General features: G+C 45.4%; 1 protein-coding gene across 2 annotated transcripts in view; it reads right to left on the bottom strand.

Moving 5' to 3' along the window:
* The window catches only part of wdr27 (WD repeat domain 27), a 170,628-nt gene that overhangs the window by 97,962 nt on the left and 54,238 nt on the right, over positions 1 to 18,428 (bottom strand). For both annotated transcript variants that reach the window (XR_006762576.1, XM_014180055.2), the window contains exons 20-22: positions 15,101 to 15,198; positions 13,712 to 13,833; positions 1,917 to 2,014 (exon numbers count right to left, since the gene is read on the bottom strand). Coding sequence is in view for 1 of the 2 variants with exons in the window: in XM_014180055.2 (XP_014035530.2) it covers positions 1,917 to 2,014; positions 13,712 to 13,833; positions 15,101 to 15,198 (318 nt within the window). In the remaining variant the exon portion in view is untranslated. The remainder of the gene's footprint in view (positions 1 to 1,916; positions 2,015 to 13,711; positions 13,834 to 15,100; positions 15,199 to 18,428) is intronic.

The following is an 18,428-nucleotide window of genomic DNA, read 5'->3' as shown; positions in this document are numbered from 1 at the left end:
TTCAAAGTATTTCTGCCATTGTGGTTCTTATCTGGTAATGCACAAAGAAATCTGAATCCTAATGTTATAGCTATCCCACCTCGCGCAGCAACACCGCCTGTTTGGGGGGCTATGAGTCCTGAAATATTTGTTTTTATAAGCAATGGCCACAGGGATAAAAGTTTGACTAATTAAATCAAGAGTCTACTAAAGTGAGACTTTGTTCTTGTGTTTCTTAGCTGTTTACATTATTTTGTTCACAAGCTATGTTGCTTTTCGTTGTTTGAGTTTGCTCCCACTGCTAGCAAAAAGAGACATCGTTGGCCTCTACTAGTGACATTCTCACAGGCACACTGATGATGAGTGGCCTGTTACCAAGGTAACCTTAAAGGGGCAGCTAAACATTTTTGTCTGATATTTTTGTTAAAATACTCGTCATAGAATATTTAATGAAATCGAGAAATACTTTGAATATGTGAGGGTAAGCAAGAGGAGTACACCTGCTCTAAAGTACATTACTAACACCTAGGCCAGCTGGCACTCAGCTAAAAGCTTTGTCATGATTTACATTGAATTCGTGCTAATACTTTAAGGCTCATCCTTAACAATGCATAAGCCAAACTATTTGGGATACTGATTGTTTTCAGATGTCCTGTAGTTCAAATATAGACCGGTCCCAGATCTGTTTGTACTGTCTTGTTGACACTGACCATAGGAGTTGGCAAGACAGCTAAAACAAACCCGGACCAGCTTGGTTACATTATGGGGCAAAGACAATGGAGTGCTGGTAAGCACTGTACCATCAGTGGAGAAGAGCTCAGATTTTACAGTTACTCAGACCTGGGTTAAGCAACTACACAGCACTTATCTCAGACCTGGGTTTAGCAACTACACAGCACTTATCTCAGACCTGGGTTTAGCAACTACACAGCACTTATCTCAGACCTGGGTTTAGCAACTACACAGCACTTATCTCAGACCTGGGTTTAGCAACTACACAGCACTTATCTCAGACCTGGGTTTAGCAACTACACAGCACTTATCTCAGACCTGGGTTTAGCAACTACACAGCACTTATCTCAGACCTGGGTTTAGCAACTACACAGCACTTAGTTCAGAATTGAGTTTAGCAACTATATAGTACTTTTCTCCAAATAGACTTAAAGTACATATTGTACATTTTTTGTATGTGATGCCTGCAGGAATTGAACCCACAATCTTGGCATTGATAGTGCCACGCTCTTATCAATTTAGCCAAAAGCAAGCAATAAGCAACTTGTGCCTTTGCAGCAATCCCCCATAGCTTCTTCCACCACACTGAAACTGCATGAGGTGGCAAAATGTTTTTTTTTTTTTGCAAGAGCAGGGAGGGAAAAAAACAGCCAAATATCTCTCTCTCTCTCTCTCTCTCTCGTCTCTCTCTCTCTCTCTCTCTGAAAGTGTGAAAAGTCTCACCAGCTCTCAGTGGAGGACATGTTTCAGATTCCCTGTAGCAAGAGGAAATGGAAAGAAATAAAATGCTTTTAAACCACATGTGGAGTCAATTCCTGCTTTAGCTATCAAATATTTAAAAGTACTTATTTTATATAGCCCGCAGATTTTGAATGGTTCCGGATGGCAGTTGGTTTGAAGTTCTTGGTCTGTCAATGTGCAGTTAATCAGTAATCAAAGTCTCAAAAATGTGAAAAATCAAGTGTGTGTGAGTGAAAAGGATTAGCGATTCCAACTGCATGAGAAATAGGGCAATCATGGTGCGGAGTGCCAGAGTGAGCGTCAGTTGCAGTTTAGAGTCAGTTGAGGGTGAGTCAGTTGAGGATGAGAGTCAGCAGTGGTAGAGAGTGAATGCTGCCACAGTGAGACTCAGTAGAGGAGAATAGGGTAACAGTGGTTATGAACAGAGTGCCGGAGTAAAAACCAGTAGAGTTTGACCAACCAACCTGAGTGTCCTCAGGTCCCACAGCTTAACTCCGTCAGTCACTGCGCTGGTCAGGAAGAGGTTGTAGGAGTCTGGAGTCTGACTACTGAACATAGAGCCCTAGAGGATAAACAAATAAGATATTAAGGCTGGAATCCTTAATGGTGACACGTCTGTTAAAGAACAACAAAGAAGCTTCTGCAAACAACAAACACTGTTTTTTCCCCTTGGACAACATTGCACACACGACAGAAGAGCACAATATAGATTGCACTTTTTTTTTACATGCTGCGCGACGCTTCCCTGCTCGGCAACAAAAACAATAACAGTGGTGATGGGGCAGCCAGTGCTGCTGTTTCCCCCTACTGCGGATTTAATCTTTAATGTTAAATTGAATGTGATTAATATAAAATAATTCTGTCAAGTTAAGAAGAAAGAACACGTTTAAACAGGGTGAAACAGCGAGGTACTACCCAAACCTGTCCGAAGACCAGAAAATGCAAAATGTTTTCCTACGGTGTGTCCTTCTGAAAAAACTGTTCTATAACACATATATTATTCATAATTCATATACATAAGACTGCACAGAATTATCGCTGGGTAATTTACCACCCCTGAATGTGAGAGAGTCAGAGAGAGGCAGAGTAGAGATAATCCCTGAATGTGAGAGTCAGAGAGAGACAGAGTAGAGATAACCCCTGAATGTGAGAGAGTCAGAGAAAGTAGAGAGAACCCCTGAATGTGAGAGAGTCAGAGAGGCAGAGTAGACATAACCCCTGAATGTGAGAGAGTCAGAGAAAGACAGTAGAGATAATCCCTGAATGTGAGAGAGTCAGCGAGAGACAGTAGAGATAACCCCTGAATGTGAGAGAGTCAGAGAGAGGCAGTAGAGATAATCCCTGAATGTGAGAGAGTCAGAGAGAGGCAGTAGAGATAATCCCTGAATGTGAGAGAGTCAGAGAGAGGCAGTAGAGATAATCCCTGAATGTGAGAGAGTCAGAGAGAGACAGTAGAGATAACCCCTGAATGTGAGAGAGTCAGAGAGAGACAGTAGAGATAATCCCTGAATGTGAGAGAGTCAGAGAGAGACAGTAGAGATAACCCCTGAATGTGAGAGAGACAGTAGAGATAACCCCTGACTGTGAGAGAGACAGTAGAGATAACCCCTGAATGTGGGAGTCAGAGAGAGACAGTAGAGATAATCCCTGAATGTAAGAGTAGAGAGAGACAGTAGAGATAACCCCTGAATGTGAGAGAGACAGTAGAGATAACCCCTGACTGTGAGAGAGACAGTAGAGGTAACCCCTGAATGTGAGAGAGTCAGAGAGAGGCAGTAGAGATAATCCCTGAATGTGAGGGAGAGAGACAGTAGAGATAACCCCTGAATGTGAGAGAGACAGTAGAGATAACCCCTGACTGTGAGAGAGACAGTAGAGATAACCCCTGAATGTGAGAGAGACAGTAGAGATAACCCCTGAATGTGAGAGAGACAGTAGAGATAACCCCTGACTGTGAGAGAGACAGTAGAGATAACCCCTGAATGTGAGAGAGACAGTAGAGATAACCAGTGACTGTGAGAGAGACAGTAGAGATAACCCCTGAATGAGAGAGTCAGAGAGAGGCAGTAGAGATAATCCCTGAATGTGAGAGAGACAGTAGAGATAACCCCTGACTGTGAGACAGTAGAGATAACCCCTGACTGTGAGAGAGACAGTAGAGATAACCCCTGAATGTGAGAGAGACAGTAGAGATAACCCCTGACTGTGAGAGAGACAGTAGAGATAACCCCTGACTGTGAGAGAGACAGTAGAGATAACCCCTGACTGTGAGAGAGACAGTAGAGATAACCCCTGAATGTGAGAGAGACAGAAGAGATAACCCCTGACTGTGAGAGAGACAGTAGAGATAACCCCTGAATGTGAGAGAGACAGTAGAGATAACCCCTGACTGTGAGAGAGACAGTAGAGGTAACCCCTGAATGTGAGAGAGACAGTAGAGATAACCCCTGACTGTGAGAGAGACAGTAGAGATAACCCCTGACTGTGAGAGAGACAGTAGAGATAACCCCTGAATGTGAGAGAGACAGTAGAGATAACCCCTGACTGTGAGAGAGACAGTAGAGATAACCCCTGACTGTGAGAGAGACAGTAGAGATAACCCCTGACTGTGAGAGAGACAGTAGAGGTAACCCCTGAATGTGAGAGAGTCAGAGAGAGGCAGTAGAGATAATCCCTGAATGTGAGAGAGACAGTAGAGATAACCCCTGACTGTGAGAGAGACAGTAGAGATAACCCCTGACTGTGAGAGAGACAGTAGAGATAACCCCTGAATGTGAGAGAGACAGTAGAGATAACCCCTGAATGTGAGAGAGACAGAAGAGATAACCCCTGACTGTGAGAGAGACAGTAGAGATAACCCCTGAATGTGAGAGAGACAGTAGAGATAACCCCTGACTGTGAGAGAGACAGTAGAGGTAACCCCTGAATGTGAGAGAGACAGTAGAGATAACCCCTGACTGTGAGAGAGAGAGTAGAGGTAACCCCTGAATGTGAGAGAGCCAGAGAGAGACAGAGTAGAGTCAGAGAGAGACATATTGGAGGTAACCCCTGAAGGTTAACAAGTCAGACAGAGACAGAGTAGAGGTAACTCCTGAATGTTGAAGAGTCAGAGAGAGACAGAGTAGAGTCAGAGAGAGACAGAGTAGAGGTAAACCCCTTAATGTTAAAGAGGCAGAGAGAGGCAGAGTAGAGTCAGAGAGAGACAGATTAGAGTCAGACGGAAACAGAGTAGAGTCAGATGGAGGCAGAGTAGAGGTAACCCCTGAAAGATAGAGTCAGAGAGAGAGAGTAGAGTCAGAGACACAGAGTAGAGGTAAACCCCTGAATGTTAAATAGTCAGAGAGAGACAGAATAGAGTCAGAGAGAGAGTAGAGGTAACCCCTGAAAGATAGAGTCAGAGGGAAACAGAGTAGAGTCAGATGGAGACAGAGTAGAGTCAGATGGGGACAGAGAGTAGAGTCAGATGAGGACAGAGAGTAGAGTCAGATGGGGACAGAGAGTAGAGTCAGATGGGGACAGAGAGTAGAGTCAGATGGGGACAGAGAGTAGAGTCAGATGGGGACAGAGAGTAGAGTCAGATGGAGACAGAGAGTAGAGTCAGATGGAGACAGAGAGTAGAGTCAGGTGGGGACAGAGAGTAGAGTCAGGTGGAGACAGAGAGTAGAGTCAGGTGGGGACAGAGAGTAGAGTCAGGTGGGGACAGAGAGTAGAGTCAGGTGGAGACAGAGAGTAGAGTCAGGTGGAGACAGAGAGTAGAGTCAGATGGAGACAGAGAGTAGAGTCAGATGGAGACAGAGAGTAGAGTCAGATGGGGACAGAGAGTAGAGTCAGATGGAGACAGAGAGTAGAGTCAGATGGAGACAGAGAGTAGAGTCAGATGGAGACAGAGAGTAGAGTCAGATGGAGACAGAGAGTAGAGTCAGATGGAGACAGAGAGTAGAGTCAGGTGGGGACAGAGAGTAGAGTCAGGTGGAGACAGAGAGTAGAGTCAGGTGGAGACAGAGAGTAGAGTCAGGTGGAGACAGAGAGTAGAGTCAGGTGGGGACAGAGAGTAGAGTCAGGTGGGGACAGAGAGTAGAGTCAGATGGGGACAGAGAGTAGAGTCAGGTGGGGACAGAGAGTAGAGTCAGATGGGGACAGAGAGTAGAGTCAGATGGAGACAGAGATTAGAGTCAGGTGGGGACAGAGAGTAGAGTCAGATGGAGACAGAGAGTAGAGTCAGATGGAGACAGAGAGTAGAGTCAGATGGGGACAGAGAGTAGAGTCAGATGGAGACAGAGAGTAGAGTCAGATGGAGACAGAGAGTAGAGTCAGGTGGGGACAGAGAGTAGAGTCAGGTGGGGACAGAGAGTAGAGTCAGATAGAGACAGAGAGTAGAGTCAGATGGAGACAGAGAGTAGAGTCAGATGGGGACAGAGAGTAGAGTCAGATGGGGACAGAGAGTAGAGTCAGATGGGGACAGAGAGTAGAGTCAGATGGAGACAGAGAGTAGAGTCAGATGGAGACAGAGAGTAGAGTCAGATGGAGACAGAGAGTAGAGTCAGATGGAGACAGAGAGTAGAGTCAGATAGAGACAGAGAGTAGAGTCAGATGGAGACAGAGAGTAGAGTCAGATGGGGACAGAGAGTAGAGTCAGATGGAGACAGAGAGTAGAGTCAGATGGAGACAGAGAGTAGAGTCAGATGGAGACAGAGAGTAGAGTCAGGTGGGGACAGAGAGTAGAGTCAGGTGGGGACAGAGAGTAGAGTCAGGTGGGGACAGAGAGTAGAGTCAGGTGGGGACAGAGAGTAGAGTCAGGTGGAGACAGAGAGTAGAGTCAGATGGAGACAGAGAGTAGAGTCAGATAGAGACAGAGAGTAGAGTCAGATGGAGACAGAGAGTAGAGTCAGATGGGGACAGAGAGTAGAGTCAGATGGGGACAGAGAGTAGAGTCAGGTGGGGACAGAGAGTAGAGTCAGATGGGGACAGAGAGTAGAGTCAGATGGGGACAGAGAGTAGAGTCAGGTGGAGACAGAGAGTAGAGTCAGATGGAGACAGAGAGTAGAGTCAGATGGAGACAGAGAGTAGAGTCAGATGGAGACAGAGAGTAGAGTCAGATGGAGACAGAGAGTAGAGTCAGGTGGAGACAGAGAGTAGAGTCAGGTGGAGACAGAGAGTAGAGTCAGGTGGAGACAGAGAGTAGAGTCAGGTGGAGACAGAGAGTAGAGTCAGGTGGAGACAGAGAGTAGAGTCAGGTGGGGACAGAGAGTAGAGTCAGATGGAGACAGAGAGTAGAGTCAGGTGGGGACAGAGAGTAGAGTCAGATGGAGACAGAGAGTAGAGTCAGATGGAGACAGAGAGTAGAGTCAGATGGAGACAGAGAGTAGAGTCAGATGGGGACAGAGAGTAGAGTCAGATGGAGACAGAGAGTAGAGTCAGATGGAGACAGAGAGTAGAGTCAGATGGAGACAGAGAGTAGAGTCAGATGGAGACAGAGAGTAGAGTCAGATGGAGACAGAGAGTAGAGTCAGATGGGGACAGAGAGTAGAGTCAGATGGAGACAGAAAGTAGAGTCAGATGGAGACAGAGAGTAGAGTCAGATGGGGACAGAGAGTAGAGTCAGATGGGGACAGAGAGTCGAGTCAGATGGAGACAGAAAGTAGAGTCAGATGGAGACAGAGAGTAGAGTCAGATGGGGACAGAGTAGAGTCAGATGGAGACAGAGAGTAGAGTCAGATGGAGACAGAGAGTAGAGTCAGATGGAGACAGAGAGTAGAGTCAGATGGAGACAGAGAGTAGAGTCAGATGGAGACAGAGAGTAGAGTCAGATGGAGACAGAGAGTAGAGTCAGATGGAGACAGAGAGCAGAGTCAGATGGAGACAGAGAGTAGAGTCAGATGGGGACAGAGAGTAGAGTCAGATGGGGACAGAGAGTAGAGTCAGATGGAGACAGAGAGCAGAGTCAGATGGGGACAGAGAGTAGAGTCAGATGGAGACAGAGAGTAGAGTCAGATGGAGACAGAGAGTAGAGTCAGATGGGGACAGAGAGTAGAGTCAGATGGGGACAGAGAGTAGAGTCAGATGGGGACAGAGAGCAGAGTCAGATGGAGACAGAGAGTAGAGTCAGATGGGGACAGAGAGTAGAGTCAGATGGGGACAGAGAGTCAGGTGGAGACAGAGAGTAGAGTCAGATGGAGACAGAGAGTAGAGTCAGATGGAGACAGAGAGTAGAGTCAGATGGAGACAGAGAGCAGAGTCAGATGGAGACAGAGAGTAGAGTCAGGTGGAGACAGAGAGTAGAGTCAGATGGAGACAGAGAGTAGAGTCAGATGGGGACAGAGAGTAGAGTCAGATGGGGACAGAGAGCAGAGTCAGATGGAGACAGAGAGTAGAGTCAGATGGGGACAGAGAGTAGAGTCAGATGGGGACAGAGAGTAGAGTCAGATGGGGACAGAGAGTAGAGTCAGATGGGGACAGAGAGTAGAGTCAGATGGGGACAGAGTAGAGTCAGATGGGGACAGAGAGCAGAGTCAGATGGAGACAGAGAGTAGAGTCAGATGGGGACAGAGAGTAGAGTCAGATGAGGACAGAGAGTAGAGTCAGGTGGAGACAGAGAGTAGAGTCAGGTGGGGACAGAGAGTAGAGTCAGATGGAGACAGAGAGCAGAGTCAGATGGGGACAGAGAGTAGAGTCAGATGGAGACAGAGAGTAGAGTCAGATGGAGACAGAGAGTAGAGTCAGATGGGGACAGAGAGTAGAGTCAGGTGGGGACAGAGAGTAGAGTCAGATGGGGACAGAGAGTAGAGTCAGATGGGGACAGAGAGTAGAGTCAGATGGGGACAGAGAGTAGAGTCAGATGGGGACAGAGAGTAGAGTCAGGTGGGGACAGAGTAGAGGTAACACCTGAACAGGGTTCTGAGAGCCTGTAGCTGCATGACTATGCTGAATGCTGGAATGGAAACAAATGTGTCATTCTTTTCATCTTCCCCCACCACCACCACAACCCACCAAGATGGGATAAGAGACTTGGTCTGTCCCCCAAATGGCACTCTATTCCCTATATAGTGCACTACTTTTGACCGGAGCTGATCAAGAGTAGTGTACTATATAGGGGATATGGTGTCATTTTGGACACACCCTTGGACTGAGAATGTTTCTTCACTCACTAAAACAAACAGACTTTTTATCATCTTGCCCTTTAGGGATATTCATGGGGTCAATTTATGACTTTTACACCAGATTCTTTGATGATGCACATGATGAAGGAGAGAAGGTTTGTTTTGTTTAGGTTAGGTTTCCAGTAAGAGTGTGGAAAAGTGAGTCTGAGAGGGCATTTCAAGTTGTAGTTTCCGAGAAGTGCCTCGACACTGATGATTTCCAGGTGATCTTTGCAGAGGGAAAGGAAAAGATGGAAAGTTGAAGCAGTGCTGGAGAAGCCGTTTCAGTTCACAATGTCTGAGCCACATGTCTGGTCAATATAGAGAGATATGGTGCACACACAAATCCCTCTACGTTGAACTCTTCAATACTTTTTGGGGGGTAAGCAACATCTTATAAAACAGCTTTATTTACATTGATTTACCTTCATTAAAAAAAGGTTGCTTGGTGCAAGACCCGAAGCCATCCCAGGGATAAGGTCGGAGAAAGTGAGGGGAGGAGATTAGGTGAGGAGAGGGGGATGTTATCTATGTTATGTATGCTTTGTGTGTGTGTCAGCTTTTTGTTCATCCGCACCCGCCCGCAATTACCAATAACCCATCCACAACCGCCCGACTATAAGTGAAATTCTGAGGCCCTCACCTGACCCTAACTCGCTAATATAGAAAAGAGCAGGAAGATTTTTTTACGGGGGGTACAGGATTGTTTTGCCTGATTTCGATTTGTTTCTGCTTATAATTTACAACATTTTGTTGGCTATTTGTTAGTCAACTTGTCTATAATTAGATACATGCAGCTTCTCTTCTGTCATTCTGTTGCCCTAGAAGACTAAATAAACCCTTCCTCACCAGAATGTCATAAATCCACAGAAATAATGATTCAACCTAGTTCACATCGGTAATGTTCTCTCTGTCATCTCTGCCTCTTTTGCTGAACAAAGACATTTAGGAACCGGGAAGAAAATGCAATAACCAAAATAAAAACAGGAACGATTGTTTGTGCAAAATGTCCAAATGACATCAGTTTGACCGGTTGTAAGGAAATAGAAAGCTGTGAAAACGACCCAACATGATTTCAGTTCAGCTTGGGTGCATATTTTGTGGTTGAAATACTATCCGCTTTTATGATGCTGATAAAGACAGCACCTCTACAGACGGTATCTAACTTTTCATTTGCATTTTCTCAAGATGCTGAAAGAAATAAATCATATTTCTCCACTCCTGTTCCTGAGTAAAAAATTTGCCAACATTCGGTGTATCATTTTACTGCTTTGTGAGAGGTTATAGACCGACAGTCAGTGTCCAGACTTCAGTTCCCATGTAACCCATCTGAACAGCAGGCTACAGTTCCCTTGACGTGCTATAGGCCTATTTGAAGTCCCCGTCTTGTGACTGTCGAATTTGTACAGCCCCTCATAATCATCACAACCGGCACTGCTATCATGCTCTTTAACACTTGACCAAATCTTTCCCAAACATTACTTTTCTGGACCTCCCTTCACTTTTTTTTCAACTGTCCCATTTCACAGCTTTTCTCTTACTGAATTAAACTCTGACATTGTCCTTTTTTCCTCCGTGGATCGCCGTTAACATTTTCTGCCTGTTCTCAAAAGTATTTGGTGATTGGAGTGTAGGCTATTTGGCCCACGTACAGTTAGGCCCTAAAGCGTAGGCTCACACACTAATGCAATACAGCATTAAAATAATGAAAGAAAAACCTCAATGTAGCCTATAGATATAAATTGCACAAGAATGATACATTGATGGATTTTTTAAGGTATTGTTTTCTCTTTATTCAACCCACACACCCACCCGCCAACCAATCACCCTTCATCCATACAATATTTAATGCCCCTAAACCCAACCCCGCAGATATAACGGCTGGGACTGTGCGTTATGAGTCAATCCGCGCATCACTAGTGTGTGTGTGTGTATTTGTGTGTTCTGGTGTGTGTGTGTGCTATGTTATGTACACAGTCATTCCAGGCATAGAAAGACATTCCCCATGATGATCCTGAGGCATTAACCCTCCGGACCCTATGCATTAACCCTCCGGCCCCAAGGCAGCGCCCAGGTGGCCCCACAGCCCTAAGGCACCCAGAAAGAGGGATGACCCCACATTGACGCAGCGCGCCGCCTGAGTCAACACAGGTCAGCATGCCATGGCCGGTACAACCGGCCCACAATGCACTGCACACAATGGGGTGGTGTGACTGGGAAAATACAAGGTGAAAAGAGACTCGACACACTGTGTTTGCATCAAAAATGGCACCCTATTCCCTATATAGTGCACTACTTTACCGACTCTCACTCTACTATTTCGCCATCTAGCCTCAAAAGTAGTGAACTATATAGGGGATAGGCTGCCATTTGGGATGCAGCCTACATTCTATGCTATCGACGTCTTTGGGCCAAGGGAGACAGGTGGTGGGAGAGCAGGCGGTGGGAGAGAGCAGGTGGTGTGGGAGAGCAAGCGGTGGGAGCTAGCAGGTGGTGTGGGAGAGCAGGCAGCGGGAGAGAGCAGACGGTGGGAGAGAGCAGACGGTGGGAGAGAGCAGGCGGCGTGGGAGAGCAAGCGGTGTGGGAGAGAGCAGGCGGTGTGGGAGAGAGCAGGCGGTGTGGGAGAGAGCAGGCGGTGTGGGAGAAAGCAGGCGGTGTGGGAGAAAGCAGGCGGTGTGGGAGAAAGCAGGCGGTGTGGGAGAAAGCAGGCGGTGGGAGAAAGCAGGCGGTGTGGGAGAGCAGGCGGTGTGGGAGAGCAGGCAGTGGGAGAGCAGGCAGTGGGAGAGCAGGCAGTGGGAGAGAGCAGGCGGTGTGGGAGAGAGCAGGCGGTGGGAGAGAGCAGGCGGTGGGAGAGAGCAGGCGGTGGGAGAGAGCAGGCGGTGTGGGGGAGAGCAGGCGGTGGGAGAGAGCAGGCGGTGGGAGAGAGCAGGCGGTGTGGGAGAGAGCAGGCGGTGTGGGAGAGAGCAGGTGGTGTGGGAGAGAGCAGGCGGTGGGAGAGAGCAGGCGGTGGGAGAGAGCAGGCGGTGTGGGAGAGCAGGCGGTGGGGGAGAGAGCAGGCGGTGGGAGAGAGCAGGCGGTGGGAGAGAGCAGGCGGTGGGAGAGAGCAGGCGGTGGGAGAGTGGTTCCCAGCTGAAGGAAGGATCGGGATGAGTTAATGCAAGTTAAGCCAGGCCACTAGGTGCAGTTCACCCAGTTAATCCAGGCTACTGCCTCTGTGACTGTGTGTGTGTTGTCTGAGTGATGACAATGCAGCGTGTGTGTGTGTGTGTGTGTGTGTGTGTGTGTGTGTGTGTGTGTGTGTGTGTGTGTGTGTGTGTGTGTGTGTGTGTGTGTCAAAGGCCTGTGTTGGGCGGGTCAGGTCAACACGGGAGCAGATCCGTGCCCCCTCTTCACAGTAAACATAGTCGGGTCAATGGGTGCAACCATGCAGTCCCCCTGTTGTTCCAGTTTTACCCAGTTCAACCCCATGATCATTGTCTGTTTGTTTGCTTGTCTGTCCTCTGTCTTTCTGCCTGTCTTCTGCCTGTCAATTTGTCGGTCCATTTGTCGGTCCATGTCTTTCTGTCTATCAATTTGTCTGTGCATGTCTGTTCATTTGTCTGTCCCCCTATCTACTGTCTGTCTGTCTGTCTGTGAGCGATTAAATATTCCAGACATATCTCAGAGACATAAAATATGGCTACTTATAGATATTCCTATTGTTACAAAACTGGCTTGGTTTCATATTTATAACTTGGTCTTGTATGAGACATAATATATACTATTTTAAATAGAAACAGCTCTGAAACATGTTGAATTAATTTGACAGTTATGTCAAAGACTGGAATGATATGCACACCCCTCCTATACACTTGTATAATTTATTGAACATGCATGCATTTACTGCACACAGGATATTTGCATATATTTCCATGCACTGCTTGAGGCTGAGACCACTCTTAGGCTCCGGTCCAAATGTAAACCTATTCCCCATATAGTGCACTACTTTTAACCAATGTGTGTGTGTGCATGTGTGTGTGTGTGAGAGAGTGTGGCTTTACTCCTAAGATAGATTAATTATACCGATGATGGCTCGATGAGTCCTTCACTCTTGGAAACACTGACTACGTCTTAAATGGCATCCTATTCCCTTTATAGTGCACTACTTTTAACAAGGGCCTATAGGGTGCCATTTAGGATATATCCTATCTTATATAATACAACACCCATGTCTGGTCTGCCAAGGAATACATCCTCTGACAGTCCAGTATGATGGAAGATGGGTGTTGCTGATGTACCACTGCATGCCCGCCCAAGACGAGCTAGCTCACTTTCATTATGTCCTCCAGAAAAGTACTGTGTCGTGGGAGGACTGTGAAAGAGTTAAAGGCTGAGTCCTAAAAGGCACCCTATTCCTACACAGTTTGACCAGATCCCTATGAGCTTTAAGGTAAACTAATACTGCTCCTTAAATAATATAATACCCATGTCTGGTCTGCCAAGGACTACATCGTCTGACTGCAGTATGGGTGTTGCGGACGTACCAAGACAAGACGACTGTGCACTTTTCCACTCCAATCTGTCCTCCGGTAAACTTGCTTTTAGTGATGCATTACTTTTAGGATACACACTTGCAATAAATTTGCTAGCCAAACACACCAAATTCCAATCTACAGTAAAACATGGTGGCATATTACTAGGAAAGGGTTTGCTTTAATGGATTTTCAGAGTGACTTTATTGACCTATAAAGCTGTATCTTTCGAGGAACCCAGTGTGCTTTCCAGAGATGGAGGAGTGTGCCATCACAGCCCCACTGAGGGAAGGAAGTGACCTCAGACCATGAGCTTTCAGCCTTTATAGACTCCACCATGATGTGGTATTTTAAATCACTAACTCCATCCTCTCTGACCTTTCCTGAACGGAAAACCCTAGTGACATCACCTCAATCACTTCAACAGCCGACAATGTCATCTGAACTGTTCCATGTACTTCCTAGAAAAGTCATAATTCAAATACATTTTACAACATATAGGGCTGGTTCCTTGAACCCAGATTAGGCCTCCTCCTGGTAAATGTTTATGCTAGCCTATGTAGTGGTTTTCAATGTATTGTGACTGTTGTGTGCTCAGGGTTCTCTTCTTACCTTGTTCTGTGTGATGTGATGGACAGCTCTGCTGTGGGCATCAGGGAGCTGTGAGGCCACTGTCCCTGTGTTCATATCCAGCACCTGGATGGAGCGGTCAGCACCACTCACCAGCACTATGTCTGACACATACAGCTGCTAAGGAAAGTCCATTACAGTACTCAATGGGCAGTTAAGTTTCACTTTGAAACTCACATTGATCATTCTTAAAGGTGCAATCAGGAGTAGAAACAATAGCAAAGCATCCTCCCTGAGGGATGGGGCAGGAACAATGTAACCACTCTCAAAGAGCTATGGATACCATCCATGACATCAAAATTACAGTTTTAACCATGTTTTGAAGCTATGGGGTACAACAATTGAACTAAGCGCATGAGGCATTTATAAGTTATATTTTTAAAGACTCAATGGGTACATATCATCAATTTATACGTTAAAAAAATTGATGTAGCAACTGCCGATTGCCCCTTTAAGTGAAACTCCAGTAAGTTATACCACTCAGCGAGAATAAACCATTCATTTCAATATGTTTTACGAAACCATTCTGGTAACACAACCATGTCCTATCCAGCACAGCCCCAGGTCCTGCTGCTCTAGCCTATTCTGCTCAGGAAGGGCTTCAAACCTCACGTGTAGCCTCCGCTCTGCCACAGTTGATCTTGGCACTAAATCAACACGATGTCTGCATCCCAAATAGAAACATATTCCATATTTAGTGCACTACTTTTGATCAGGAGCCAGAGGGAATAGGGCGCTGTAAAGAGAATAGGGTGCCATTTGGGACACTGACAATTACTTGAATGTTTCAGGAATGTCTCCATCCTGAATGTCTCCTTGTTAAAGAGTTTTACAATATATTTATTTTCTAATAAATCCTCTGAACCCTAAAGTCCATTTATAGCAATGTTTGGAGGACTGAGTGTCGTTTTTACTGAGGTATTAAGCTGCGTTGTGCTTGGCAACGGACAAAGTAGAAAGGAAAGTAGACATCAGATGATTCTGTAAGATTTTCCACTCTCTGTGTGTTACTGTTTTATTTGTGAGTTTGCTTAGAAATGGAGACTGCTCTCTGAAGAGATTCCTTGCTGTCAGTCAGTGAATGATATGGGTTATTGTTGATCAGCACTAGTGATAAAGACTCTACAGATTATGATCCATAACCAAAAGCTTTGTAGAATTGTGTTAACAACTGTAGATTAATACTATCAAATAGTGTCACTAATATTAAGAATAAACTACTATGGTAAGTAGATATAAGGGTAGATGAATGCTTTTGGTAACGATGATCTAAGACATGAATGAACTGCTACCTCGGTTTGAGGAGAGAGTGGATAGCTGATCCTATATTTCTCAGTTACAGTGATCACTGGATTGTGTGATGAAGGATACAAGAGTAGAAGTCGTTGATGACTGACACAGCAGTGATGTCTGTTCCTGACTTTGTCTCTAAACATCTTGTCAGTTTGATGGCACTCCTCTGCTGGTACCTGAACAAGAATAAAGATAGATTTGTGCTTGGAGTTAAATCGTGGAAATTAGATATATACTGTAAGCTTCAGGTCTGGGTACTTAGTAATTAAAGTCAGATGCGGGCCCATACTCAAAAAGTGTCTCAAAATCATTGGGCATTGTGATCTAAAAAACAAAAATGATCCTGACTCAGCACTCCTACTCTGAGACTTTGAATGAATACGGGACCTGGCCTAAAAATACTGCCCTACACCCCCAATAACTGGTGTTGAACTGATGACGGCTAGCCATTATATGATACTGCAGGCAGCATGATCTGTAGAGAGAGACTCAGTCTGGAAGAAATGATAATGTAGGCAGCATGCTCTGTAGAGAGAGACTCAGTCTGGAGGAAATTATTTCTTAATGATCATGTAGGCAGCATGCTCTGCAGAGAGAGACTCAGTCTGGAGGAAATTATAATGTAGGCAGCATGCTCTGTAGAGAGAGACTCAGTCTGGAGGAAATTATAATGTGAGCAGCATGGTCTGTAGAGAGACTCAGTCTGGAGGAAATTATAATGTGAGCAGCATGGTCTGTAGAGAGACTCAGTCTGGAGGAAATTATAATGTAGGCAGGATGCTCTGTAGAGAGACTCAGTCTGGAGGAAATTATAATGTGAGCAGCATGCTCTGTAGAGAGAGACTCAGTCTGGAGGAAATTATAATGTGAGCAGCATGCTCTGTAGAGAGACTCAGTCTGGAGGAAATTATAATGTAGGCAGCATGCTCTGTAGAAAGAGACTCAGTCTGGAGGAAATTATAATGTAGGCAGCATGCTCTGTAGAGAGAGACTCAGTCTGGAATAAATGATCATGTAGGCAGCATGCTCTGCAGAGAGAGACTCAGTCTGGAGGAAATTATAATGTAGGCAGCATGCTCTGTAGAGAGAGACTCAGTCTGGAGGAAATTATAATGTAGGCAGCATGCTCTGTAGAGAGAGACTCAGTCTGGAGGAAATTATAATGTGAGCAGCATGGTCTGTAGAGAGACTCAGTCTGGAGGAAATTATAATGTGAGCAGCATGGTCTGTAGAGAGACTCAGTCTGGAGGAAATTATAATGTAGGCAGGATGCTCTGTAGAGAGACTCAGTCTGGAGGAAATTATAATGTGAGCAGCATGCTCTGTAGAGAGAGACTCAGTCTGGAGGAAATTATAATGTGAGCAGCATGCTCTGTAGAGAGACTCAGTCTGGAGGAAATTATAATGTAGGCAGCATGCTCTGTAGAGAGACTCAGTCTGGAGGAAATTATAATGTGAGCGGCATGCTCTGTAGAGAGACTCAGTCTGGAGGAAATTATAATGTGAGCAGCATGCTCTGTAGAGAGACTCAGTCTGGAGGAAATTATAATGTGAGCAGCATGCTCTGTAGAGAGACTCAGTCTGGAGGAAATTATAATGTAGGCAGCATGCTCTGTAGAGAGACTCAGTCTGGAGGAAATTATAATGTGAGCAGCATGCTCTGTAGAGAGACTCAGTCTGGAGGAAATTATAATGTGAGCAGCATGCTCTGTAGAGAGAGACTCAGTCTGGAGGAAATTATAATGTGAGCAGCATGCTCTGTAGAGAGACTCAGTCTGGAGGAAATTATAATGTAGGCAGCATGCTCTGTAGAGAGACTCAGTCTGGAGGAAATTATAATGTGAGCGGCATGCTCTGTAGAGAGACTCAGTCTGGAGGAAATTATAATGTGAGCAGCATGCTCTGTAGAAAGAGACTCAGTCTGGAGGAAATTATAATGTAGGCAGCATGCTCTGCAGAGAGAGACGCAGTCTGGAGGAAATTATAATGTAGGCAGCATGCTCTGCAGAGAGAGACTCAGTCTGGAGGAAATTATAATGTAGGCAGCATGCTCTGCAGAGAGAGACTCAGTCTGGAGGAAATTATAATGTAGGCAGCATGCTCTGCAGAAAGAGACTCAGTCTGGAGGAAATTATAATGTGAGCAGCATGCTCTGTAGAGAGACTCAGTCTGGAGGAAATTATAATGTAGGCAGCATGCTCTGTAGAAAGAGACTCAGTCTGGAGGAAATTATAATGTAGGCAGCATGCTCTGTAGAGAGACTCAGTCTGGAGGAAATTATAATGTAGGCAGCATGCTCTGTAGAGAGAGACTCAGTCTGGAGGAAATTATAATGTGAGCAGCATGCTCTGTAGAGAGATTCAGTCTGGAGGAAATTATAATGTAGGCAGCATGCTTTGTGACTCAGGTGTGTGTGTGTGTGTGTGTGTGTGTGTGTGTGTGTGTGTGTGTGTGTGTGTGTGTGTGTGTGTGTGCTTCTATTACTATCCTTGTGGGTACCGGAAATCCCCAAAAGTCCCCACAAAATTATTCCTTGTGGGGACATTTCCCAGGTCCCTACAAGGACAAAGGCTATATTAGGTTTAGGGGTTAGGTTTAGGGTTAGGGTTACAATAAAGAGTTAGGTGTTAGGGTTAGGGGTTAAGGTTAGGGTTAAGCTTAGGGAAAATAGGATTTTGAATGGAAATCAATTTTAGGTCCCCAAAAGGATAGTAAAACATATGCTGTGTGTGTGTGTGTGTGTGTGTGTGTTTTAGTTTTTCTATCCTTGTGTGGACCAAACGTTCTCACAAGGATAGAAAAACAAGGAAAATTCAGATAAGTGGGGTCATTTCGCCAGTCCCCACAAGGAAAAAGTCTATTTTAGGCTTAGGGTTTAGGGACTAGAATTAGGGTTAGAATTAGGGTTAGGAGTTAAGGTTAGGGAAAATAGGATTTTGAATGGGAATCAATAATTGTTGTTTTGTCCCCACAAGGATCAATGTCCCCTTGCTTAGTGTCTCTCGGCTAAAGTGCTGGGCATGGCTATCTCCTCGTTGGTGATCTTCTCACATGCATTCCATACCCCAGTCAGGACATGTTAACATGATAGTGTAGAATATAAACTTGTTGGTTTGATCATAAACAGGAAGTGAAGAGAGCCAACTCTTGTCCTTTGCCCTATGCATCTCTCTCTCTCTCCGAAGAATGTGTTCTCAGAAGTGATTTTCAGGAATGCAGGTAAGTATATTATTTTTCAAGATGGCATAGCAGTCAGACGTCCTTTGTCCTCCTCTTGTCGTGTCCCGTGTATATATATATATATTTTCTTTGCATATCTTTTTATATATATTTATATAAAAACTCAACCTCAAAATACTCTCCTGCAACCCTCCTCACCAATTAAAAAAAAAAGTATTACATCTGA

Source organism: Salmo salar, chromosome ssa28, assembly GCF_905237065.1.
Source record: "Salmo salar chromosome ssa28, Ssal_v3.1, whole genome shotgun sequence".
Classification (NCBI taxonomy): Eukaryota; Metazoa; Chordata; class Actinopteri; order Salmoniformes; family Salmonidae; genus Salmo; species Salmo salar.
The sequence above is the reverse complement of the archived record's forward strand: the minus strand, read 5'-3'. Positions and strand labels throughout refer to the sequence as shown.